We start from the raw sequence: 11,610 nt of genomic DNA, 5'->3' as shown, positions 1-11,610 counted from the left end.
CGGGTGCCCTGGTGTGCGCAGACGCAGAATGACACACCGGTGGCCCTAGTGTGAGCCGCTGCCGAATGATCCACCGGCCCCAGGTGTGCGCAGACGCAGACCGGTACCCAGATTTATTGAGAGGAGTGAATACGCGGGTTGAAACACTTTGTCCGCTAGTCGTCGCTGGGATTGCGGCAAAGGCTCCAACACCACAGCAAAAAAACAGCTTTGCAGAGCAAGTATACTGCCGGCAGCTCATTGCAAGCTAGCACTAATCCTGCTGTAAATTGCTGTCGACCCCCGCCTACTCACCAAACTCCTTCCTCTCTTTCTGCACGCAGACATAAGCAGATTTTGTGCAAGTTTTACGCAAACGAAGTTGCTGTGTTGCGGAAAATTTGTGGAACGTCCACTAATTTATTAACTTTAGGCATAACTGATAAGGAGGTATTAGGGCAGTTAGGACTGTTGATTCTGCAAAATAAGCGTTTGGGCATGTTGACAACTTGCAAATGAATATTCTGTTGGGAGTTAGCCACGTGGTGCAAGGAGTTTGCAGATTTCAGTAAAATGGCAGAGCAGCAGCAGAGGAGACAGAGACTGCCCAAATTCAGCTCAGATGAGCTGGAAGTACTGATTGCTGAGGTGACCGCACATAGGGATCAACTTTTCGGTCGTGCCCACAGACTGTCGCAGGGAGAGCGTGATAAGATATGGCAAAATATCACTGCCAAAGTCAATGCAGTCTCACAGGTCAAACGGTCTGTAAAGGCCATCAAGACCCGTTGGGATGACCTTATGCGGCGCACTAAAGAGGTCGCCCATTTGGCCCGAGAGGCACGTCAAATTCAAGTAGAACCTTGTGGAGCAGAAGATCTGATCCCAGAGGAATGGAGAGTCCATCAGATCATGCACCCTCAGTCAATACTGTGGATGGGTGGACTGGATCCTGCAGACTTTCCATACTGGAGGGCAAGTAAGTGTTTCCCTTCGATGAACTTGTCGTGATTCTAAATATCATCTAATTTGCATTCTATTTGTAACTAATGGACATTACAGAGAGATTAAATTATCATCTGAGGCAATATTTTGGGAGGTGCTGTGGGATATTTTCTAACCAACATGTTCAGAGATGTTATTACATACCTTTGGAGCAAGTAGGATTTGAATCGGACGTCCTGGCTCAGAGATATGGACACTACCTCTGCATCATCACTAAATATCACCAAATTCAGAAAACAGAAACTTAGGCTATTGTTCTGGAGATATGGCTTTGAATCACACCAGACGTATGGTGAAATTTGAATTCAATAAAACCTGGATTAAAAGCCAGATTGATGATGATCAGGAAAACCACTGTCAATTATTGTAAAACCCATCTGGTTCACTAATGTCCTTAAGGTTAGAAAATCTTCCATTGTACCTGGGCTGGCTTACATGTGATTCTGGACCCAGAACAGTGTGTTTGGCTCTTAACTGCCTTCTGAAATGGCCTATGCTGTTCAATTGTATCAGACCACTCCAACATCCAAAAAAAAATGAAAACTCTCTCCTTGTGTGGTGTAGATCCGCTTCTTCCTACACTGTAGGAATTTTCTGATTTTATAACAACAGTGTCCCCAACACCATGGACTGCAATAGTTCAAGAAGGCAATGCACCAACACGTCCTCAAGGACAAGTAGGAATGGGCAATAAATGCTAGCCTAGTCAACGATACCCATATTCCATGAATAAACAAAAAAAGCAAGTATGTTGGGACTGTTAAGTTACTTTATGTATAAAGAACCTCACTGGGAGATAGTTATAAAGTACGTGTTTTCTTTTCCTATATTACGGTAATGATTACTTTTCAGAAAGGATTTCACTGTCTGTAGAGTGTTTTGGGATGTCCTGAGCTCATACAAATACTTTACACAAGTAAAAGTGTTTTCTGAATTCATAGTCTAGAAATTCATGTCTAGGCTGGGCCAAGTGACCCACTTCCATATTGTAACTTATTTGGGTCAATGTTCAGATATGAATTGACTGAGTCTAAACTGTTCAAAGAATTTCAAATATAAAACTAGAAAAAATAATACCACCCCAACTGGTATGATTAATTAAAAGGGGGTCAGAATCCACACTGTCACCTGGTTTGAAAGATTTTTAAAAAACACATTGAGTTAAAATAAACTACTTCTGTCAGATATTTTTAGACATTATATGAAAAGTAACCATCTGCCTCTCTAGCCGCTTGTTATTCGAAGAAGAGCTTCGCCCAGCCCAGTCAACCTGAAGGAAATGGATCCATTTCCTGCTTCCTCTCTCCTTTCAGTTTCTTGGTCATTTGTCTTCTTGTTGAAGTCAGAATTTTCGGTGCAACGGAAAAGAACATGTTTTCCCGCATTTGGAGAACCTCTAATTTTTTCAACTGTTGCCCAATCGGCTTCAGCATGATTTGATGCAGGCTAAAAGCTCATGCTCACTGCCCTCTCCCCAAGCAGCAGGCTTTCATCTTAATCTGAGGGGAGTAAGGCTCACTCTATGAATGTGAGTGATCTCACTTTGCATATCAGACATCCAAATGGCTCCTCAATGAGTTTATCAAGAAAAGTTCAATTGCCAACAGTTTGTTTCAAGGCCTTATCTTATGATTTTTGATTTGATTTATTATTGTCACATGTACCAAAATACAGTGAAAAGTATTGTTTTATGTTTAACCAGACAAATAAGACATAAGTACATCAGAATAATAGAACAGAATACAGAATATAGTGTTGTAACTATAGAGAATCAGTGAATCCCCACAGCATGGAAGCAGGCCATTCAGCCCATTACGTTGACCCAAATATCTGAAGAGCACTTCACCCAGCACCACTCCACCACCCTACCCCTGTAACTCTGCATTTCCCATGGCTAATCCACCGAGCCTACATATCTCTAGATTGTGGGAGAAAAGTGGACCATGTGGACACAGGAAAAATGTGCAAACTCCACATAGACAGTCACTCAGGGATAACATTGAACCTGGATCCCTGGTGCAGTGAGGCAGCAGTGCTAACCACTGAGCCACCATACTATCCCTTAAGAAGACATGGAGAAAGATCAACTATAATATATGTTCAGAAGTCTGATAACAGTGGGGAAGAACTTGTTCTTGAATCTGTTCATATGTATTTATCAAAATTCTGTATCTTCTGCCTGATGGAAGAGGGTGGAAGATAGAATAACTGGGGTGGGAAGGATCTTTGATTACGCTGGCTGCTTTCCCAAGGCAGCGAGAAGTGTAGACAGAGTCAATGGAAGGAAGACTCGTTCTCATGATCAACTGAGCTGCGATCGCAGCTCTCCCTAATTTCTTGCGGTCTGGGGCAGAGCAGTTGCGTACCAAATTGTGATACGTCTGAATCGGGTGCTTTCTATGGTGCTTCTATAAAAATCGGTAAGAGCCATTGTGGACATGCCAAATTTTCTTAACCTCGTGAAGACGTAGAAGTGCTGGTGTGCTTTCTTGCCTGTAGCATCAATGTGGATGGACCTGTACAGATTGTTGGTGATATTCACTCCTTGGAACTTGAAGCTCTTGACCACCTCCACCTCAGCAGCATTGATACCGACAGGGGCATGTCCTACATGCATCTCAAATCACTGTTTTATTTTCCCAATGAGTGCAACACTATACTTGGATCATGAATTTCCCTTGAATTAAAGCTTCAAAGCTCACTTCTCATGTGATCCTTATAATTATGAGGATGGAGACACTCCCAACACATCCATCTAGGCTGGAGTAAAACATAGGCTTGGGAAATGAAAAATCAAATTGCAGGGGGCCCTCCCACAAATTCATGTTTAAGTGGAGCTTTGAGTAGCTGAGGAATCCACCATGTAACCTGGTTTGCCTATAAATGTATTCTGTGTCAAAAAAAAAGAATGGAAATACAGAAATATAGTAAATATGTGAAAAAAATATTTATTTTTCAATTTGTCAATAACTTATTATAGCCTAAACAGCACTGAAAAAGAAGTTGGAAGTTAGCAGTGGAAAAACTCAATCTTCCTTTGTTATTTTGTTTTCTGTCAAGAACAATACAGTCTGCCATGTCATCAATGCAGTTAAAACTTCTGTGCTTTCCTGCTGCAGTATCAAATCTTGAGCATTTCTACATCCTTTACGGCTTCAGCTCAGAAAACTGGCAGATGGGTATTCATCAGTCTCTTCAGGGTCTAATTCCACACCCTCACTGCAATGCCATTACCTTGCTTTGAATTGGTCCAGCTGTCCGTTGCTGCAACTGTACTCTTATAGCCCAGGCTCTTTACCACGGTTATTCCCAATACCTGCAGAATTGTTCAGGGTTGGGAATGTTCTCTACTCCAGCTAGTACAGCCATTCCGATTGGCTCGTATGGTTATATGCCGAGACTACATGGATTTGATTAGCCTGGAGCTACCAGCCTGAACAATTCATATCCTTCTACTGAATTTCTCATTCTGCTGGAGTTTCAGGTTATCCGAATTTGACTCATGATTTCACTATACACTGACCCTCGACCTCACGTATTGTTTTGTCTTGATTTATGTAGAGCTGCATCCATATCTAAATGAGGTTTCTGGTCTTACATATTCGTTGTGTGAATCAGAATTAGGTGCAGTAGATCAGTTCGGATTTGGAGCATGTTTTGGAGCTTATTCATGTTAGTAGTTGTTGTTATTGGATTGCCAGTCTTATCTTGCTGCTGCGTAAAAAGATTTGGCAGGCAAGTGCCACATCAAGACTTGGTCACACAATTCCAGGCTAGGATTCCAGGGCAGCACTGAGGCACTGCTACACTTAGAGCTACTGGTCTTTTGATAAAATGTTGAACCATAGTCCTGATGGTTCATGTGGATGGTCAAGATCATTCGAACATTTTTATTCAACATTCAAATTAATGTCATTATCATTTATCTCACTTGGGATATTTGGCACATAGCAGCTGTTATGTTTACATAAGTAACACTTCTAAAGAGTAGTGAACTTATATGGATTGTTTTAATTTAATTGGGGTGCCAAATTAATTCAAATATCATATAGATGTGGTAATATTGATTTAAAATTGGCAAGTCTATCACCTTCTCAGGTTGATCATATATTGTTATAGTGCCTTTAGTCTATTATCTTCAAGTCATCCCAAACTGTTGTGCATTAAATTACATTTGAAGTGTGAGTGATAGAAGGGGAAGACAGTACTTTTAAAATTAGAATATTGACCAACCCATTAAGGAGAAATTGAAAAATAATACTTCCTCACAGATTCAAAATCGGAGATGTCCTGACTAGACACACAATTAGACTTTATGGAGGAAACAGTTCCCCTAAGATAAAGAACTGCTTCAAAGCAGAATACTAAATTAGAAGCTGAACAAGTCACTAAACCACTATATTTAATAGGTCCTATTAGCTGATTATGTTAGAAATCAGCAGAAGATAATGATAGGTAGAGACACTAAAGATCAGTAAGCTATTGACGACAGTAAACATGCACAAGCACTATTCATTTAGTTTGGCTGCCCACAAAATGACACCGGTTCTTGTCATTTCCTGAAGCTGTTTCTAAATTTGATTCACGAAGGGTATGTGGCAGAATCATGACTTAGAATCTTTCCTAACGTTATACTGTTATTCATTATTGAGTTTGCCTGATTCTGTGAACAATCTTGAGTATTCCATCTCAAAGAAACTTTTCTCCATATGCTAATGTAGTTCTTCAGCCTTTTTGAAGGAGGTTGAGGACACAATATGCTTTCTTGCTTAATAGTCTGGTTTCCTTAATCTCAACGATTGATGCTTTCTCTACTATCTGATATCCTTTATGTTGTAAGATTAATTGCAACTCTTGATTTGTAGGTTATAACTTCTGTTTTTGTAACCATGGTATTTATTCCGATAGTACAGTCATACCTAGCCTTTTCTGAGGCTTAAATTGAGTACGATATTCAGTGACATAAGTAAATTCAGTCTTATCAGTAATGATGGATCTCCTATTTGCTTTAGGAATGCTTTAGGTATCTCTTCCAGTGGAGGCATATCTTGAAATGTGGGCTTTTCTTTTAATGGAGATGCTGATCCACTGCATTAAGCTGTTTATGTGTGTGCCTGTTAGTATGTCCACTGTTCTGGAACCTGTTTCAAATCCTGCACGTCCTTTGGAAATTACCATTTTCTTAACAGATGCAATACACTTCTATCACAGCTGAATACTGCTTTTAGCCTATGAAGTTTTTTCTGTTCCATAGCACTGACACTGACTCTAAGTATCTGATCTCATGCCTCTTTTTGTTGACTTGTCACATTATCTATTTAGAGTGCGCGTATGAAGTTAATAGGCTCTGTCATAAGGTTGTTCTTTTCCTCTGAGGATTTGTTTGTGATATTTCCGAGTGTCTGCTTCAGTGTATGTGTGTTTTTCACAGTAGAATCTCCTTTAGTCTGTGATGGGTCTGATCAAGTGTTCTTCCATGAATTCTGATGTTTATGAACTTTGATTGCAAGGCTCCATGTATACAGGTTTCAACTAATTTGAAGTGGTCATTTATGAAATTGTCTCCAAAATCCATTTTGCCTGTTCAAGACTTCATTTTCAAGTTAAAGTATTGTCTAAATATTTAGAACATCATTAAACGTGTCTCTACCTTCCTTTATCTTCTGGTGATTTCTAATAACATTAGCTATAGGACCTATTAAATATAATGGTGTAGTAACTTGTTCTGCTTCTGATTTAGCATTCAACTTTGAAGTAGTTCTTTATCTTAGGAACTGTTTCCTCCATAAAGTCCAATCCTGTGTTTTGCAAGGACTCTCTGATTTTGAATCTGCTAGGAAATATTATCTTTCAATTCCTCCTTAATGGATTGATCAATATTCTGACTTTAAAGGTATGCAAATCTTTATAATTACAATTTTATTAAAATCAAATATTCTATCTGCTTGTCGTCTTATATTCAGGAATCCAGTTTATTTTAAGTTACTGTAAACTTTGCTATTGATGTTGCACTGTGTTCTTTATTAACCAGTCTTTGCTAACTCTGTATCATGGTTGAACTGTATCAAATTCTACTAACAAAGCTTGAAATTGCGCTTACTGGTTGTTCTGTAGTGATTTGCTGTTCTAGCTTTTAAATCTTCCTTTTCTTGCAAAGCTCGTGTATTTTTAAATTGTTTGAAATTTAAAACTTTGCAAAGTGGCAATATTTTTCAGATAAAGCTTTTAAAATTCTTCAGTATGTTTTAAAAGTTGTATATTCTCTTAAATACATTTCTTAGACATGTTATTACATGCATTCTTATTTTAGCAGTCAGAACAAAGGAATCCTTTCTTTGTTTCTTCTTGGGAGGTTTCACATCTTTTTGAACAAAATGAAGGTTACATGTCGCATTTTGTTCGTGGAGGTGCTTCGCGCATTTTTCCCCTGACAAAATAGCATATTCATACTTTTTGCACTATTAAATATTTTCTGTTTTTTTTCTCACAACTGGTATGTTTTACTCATCCTAATTGTCTTCTGCAGTGGACTTGGAAGGTGGTTTTGTTTTTAATGGTTCAAAGGGATTGATATATGTTCACTTTTACATTTCATAAATCATGGAGCCAATAAGCCTGTTACACTGTTGTAGATGGTAATGGTAAGGAGTTAATGTTCATATTACAGTGGTCCCACCCGTGCTACTGATGCCACAATGTAGATGAAGACAGGGAGTTCAACTCAGGCTTTCAAAGGGACAAGACATAGCTGTGCCGGCTCGCAATGGTCCTCGTAATTATGCAATAAGCCTTTTTGTTATCTGAGAACAGGACCTGTCTTGTGGATACTCTTTAGTAATTGCCAGATAAGCCCAAGGTAAAACAAAGGCAAATGAGAGTTGGTGTCAGTAACTTATTCCAAACAACCCTGACTTATTCCAAACGACCCATACACAGTTGGTAGAGGTGGCAAATTCTGCAAGATACATGGAGTCATCATCTAGGAAAATACCACAAAGATAAGGCTTCAAAATTGATATGATTTGAACAAAAAGGTGTTTATTTGACTATTTGCTTATGATCTTTAAAAGGACAACGTTGCTGGAGACTGTTGATTTTTCTCAATACTTTCCATTGTCCATATCAAAAATTGCACTGTTACAATATGTTGCCAGTTGTACCTGAGGCCAAGGAAGTGTTTTTTTTATTTGAATTGTTGGTTCAATAATTTTTTTTTAAAAACAAACACTATGAATATTTCATGGCTGTTCAATTCATTTTATCTGCTCAAAACTAACCACAATGCAGAATATTTCAAATTTTGGCTCCATTTTAAATGATTAGAAGATTTGAATTTTTAAAACACATTACAGGGAACCTACTGATGTAAGACAGTGTGATGTGTTAAAATCTAGGTACTCTTCGGTTCTGTGATTTAATAGAGTAACCTCTCATTGTATTTTTTTCCAGTAAAGGAAGAAGGAAGATCCTATGCAGAGAAAGCTGGTCCCTCGAGAGGACAACTCATTTGCAATGAGGATGGAGCAAGAAGTTGGACACCAGCCTCAGAATCTCCCCCTACTCCTAATATGCCACCCTCACTATCAGAGACATACTTTCCCAAAAGGGGCCCATGCCCACCTTCCAATGCCAAATTAGTGAATGAATTTGATAGGCAACTGCTTGAATCTCAAAACCAGCAGACTGCATTCTTGAGAGATTTTTGGGTAGAATTCCAGCCCCTTATGCGGGATCTCATACAAGCAACCCGGGAGTTAGCTCATGAAACCCACTTAGTTGCTGAGCATACCCATCAGGTGGCCCAGCAGACCAAGGGAGTGGCTGACAACACCAGAGAATTGGTGCTACAAAACCAACAGTTACTCCTTCACACCCGGGAAATGGCACAAAACGTCTCAGAGATGCATCTATCCTTGCAGCGGCATTTCCCTCAAACATCTCCTGAACTATCAAGGCTCATGAGGTCTGTGCTTGAAGAGCCAATCCACAAAACAAGTTCAGAAGACCACTCTCCCACACACCCTCCTCAGTCTCAGAGTCTAGGACCTTCCACAGTGCAGCAACCTGAAGCACTTTGTTTTGCATTAAGAAGGAGGAAGTCCAGGACCCCTGAAAAGAAAAGACGATTAGTCTGAGGAAGAAGTCTGACATAGACTACAATATCTCAAATGAAGATGTTTAAATCTTTAATGTATATTTTTAAATATTTTGTTATATTTTTGAATCCAATGTGATGTTTTGCTTTCTTTTTCTATGTATGTCCCAAAATATAACATCATTTATTAGTTTTGTTTCAACCTTTTTTAAAGAATTTGGTATACAGCAACATTGTGCCAAGTCTGTATGACAGGAAAAATTAATCTTGAGATCGTAAAAGCTTAGTTTGTATTTGTGCTATCTTCAGTTCTTCTAGGTAGCACTCATGACATTATTGGATGATAGGATTAGCAATAGGTAGTTATGAAGAGCGATGGCACTGCTTAGTTCTTCTCTTTCTAAATTTGCTCATATGACATGGGTGTCACTGGGCAGGCCAACATTTATCTCCCAAAGATGTGGCCTGTGTCTCTATTCCTGCAACAAAGAAAAAAACTTCTCGAATGTTACTGAAAGTGAATGCTGTAGCATGCAGCCCTGTGTTTGAGCTGCTCAACTCTTTGAAGTTCTGGGCAGCAACCTTCTCCTCAGCAGTCAGTAGGAAGATGGCACATCCTCTTTCAATCCCCACTCTTCCAGCTGCCTCGTGTTGTGTGAACCACCTGATATGACTTCCTCGCTGGCCTTTTCTAATTCCTTCGGATGAAACAATCTGAATTAAGCAAGGAGTTTGAGCCGGAGAAGGAACAGAATAATGAGAGAAGAGATTTGTGCAGGAACTCATGGATTGTTTCAGATCCAAATTGATCTCCTGCCTCACCCCCTTCATCATCATTCTCCTTTGTCTCTCATCATCGTTGTCCACAAGAAGATGGTAATGTCTGTATTCCTCCTGCTGTCTTCATCACTATCTTTTTCCAAATGTGTCTCCATGCGTACCTTAGCCCATTGGTGATCAGTCTGCAGGAAAGAAGTTAGTAGCTAAGCATGGGATAGAAGCTTGAGGCAGCTAATGAATGGTTGAGGGGCTCATTCTGCGTCCATCCATTTCCCAGTATCCCCAAACAGGAACTACACAATTGCAGTATCTTACAGTATGTGTGGGCCTGTGTATGACTAAAGGACACGAGAGGAAATGTAGATTAAGTAAATGCCATTAAGTAAATGCCCTCAGAAATGCCATTTTAGTTTAATTTGTTAGGTTTCCTTACAGTTTATTTGCGGTGATCCTTTCAAAAGGGGTCAAGTATTACCAATCAATTGGTAAAACCCTTAATTGAAGTGTAAGAGCTGGAAGGTTGTGGTTCTACGGTGTTTCACAGGGAAGTCACACTGAGGGTTGTTCAACCAGTAACTCAGGCATCAGCAATGTACTTTTCAATCTGATAATCTGTGAAGAAGCAGCAGAGGACCTCCTAAGTGACTAATCTATTTTAAACATTTCTCCTGAGCAGGTAACATTAACACGCTTCTGAAGTTGGAATCCCTTTCTGGAAATCAGTATCTGGTATGGGCAGAGTGGGGTTAGGCTTTGTGGCATTTCCTCCAAACTGTGCTATTCAAAAAATTACTTTAATTGCTCCAACATTGTTTTTGAAGCCTTTATAATCAAGATCTCATAAGACATCTCGCCAATGAATAAAAAAGGAATCAAGAGGTAGGAAAGATTGGATTGAATTTTTATTTTACTTACCTTGCAGTCCTGTGACTCTGACATCAGTAGAATTTAATCTTCTCTCCCCTCCACCTTCACAGAACTTTTCTCACTATCTCCCATGACAGCACAAACCATTTTTTGGTCCCACCCTCCAGCCACTGAGACAAACAATTGCCAACTCACAAGCAGATAAGGTTTGGAAGTTGAAATTGTCCAGGCCTCACAGAGAAGAGGTCAAGATTCAGTTTTTGCCTGATTCAATATTGCATGCCCATTTTCCATTTGTCATTAAAAGGGACATGAGTACACTTTAATGAGACTAATGGTTGACCAAATGCTCAGTGGGTATTAGCATGCAGAGGGTTGCACTGTTCAAATGAGAAAGAAGCTACAGGGATGTGAGTTCCCCAGTCAAGACCCCATTAAACAGTTAGCACTTTGAAGACTCATTTAAAGCCTAGCTGTTAATTTCAGAGTGAGAAATTTGTTGCTGCCCATAGAAGAAATGGTAGGGTGGTGCCTTATTACCTTGTTCAATTCATCAAATATTTTCCAGCAATTGGATTGAAGATGCAAGGAATCTGCAAGGGGATATACATTGATCGAGTGAATGTCCATAAATTTGGTAGATGGAGTTTAATGTAGCAAAGTGGGAGGTTATGCACTTGGTAGGAAGAAAATCAGCCCAGTGCCAGTGCCTTTTCTTCGCATGAGGAACCTTGTTATCCACCTCAGTTCCATGGAAACAAAGCAGTTCTCCTGTCTTAAACAAAGCAAAGTACTGTGGATGTTGGAGATCTGAAATAGGAACAGAAAGTTTTAGTTCTGGCAACAACTGTGAGAGAGAAGCGGAGTTTGTTTGTGTTTTGAGC

At 39.6% G+C, this 11,610-nt stretch overlaps 1 protein-coding gene across 1 annotated transcript; it reads left to right on the top strand.

The window, feature by feature from the left end:
• Positions 1 to 513: 513 nt before the first annotated feature.
• On the top strand, positions 514 to 9,208 carry si:ch211-261d7.3 (uncharacterized). The gene is made up of 2 exons (XM_048527985.2): positions 514 to 958; positions 8,434 to 9,208. Exons 1-2 carry the CDS (start codon positions 553 to 555, stop codon positions 9,117 to 9,119), a joined length of 1,092 nt encoding a protein of 363 aa, XP_048383942.1. The 5' UTR covers positions 514 to 552; the 3' UTR covers positions 9,120 to 9,208.
• Positions 9,209 to 11,610: the final 2,402 nt, after the last annotated feature.

Source organism: Stegostoma tigrinum, chromosome 3 (genome assembly GCF_030684315.1).
Source record: "Stegostoma tigrinum isolate sSteTig4 chromosome 3, sSteTig4.hap1, whole genome shotgun sequence".
In the NCBI taxonomy this organism is placed as follows: Eukaryota; Metazoa; Chordata; class Chondrichthyes; order Orectolobiformes; family Stegostomatidae; genus Stegostoma; species Stegostoma tigrinum.
This window is presented reverse-complemented; position numbering and strand designations above follow the sequence as displayed.

Excerpts from the sequence above, each read along its gene's own strand:
- si:ch211-261d7.3 (XM_048527985.2), top strand. The coding sequence starts at position 553 with ATGGCAGAGCAGCAGCAGAGGAGACAGAGACTGCCCAAATTCAGCTCA. Across the intron at positions 959-8,433 it reads CTTTCCATACTGGAGGGCAA|TAAAGGAAGAAGGAAGATCC; the intron begins GTAAGTGTTTCC and ends ATTTTTTTCCAG.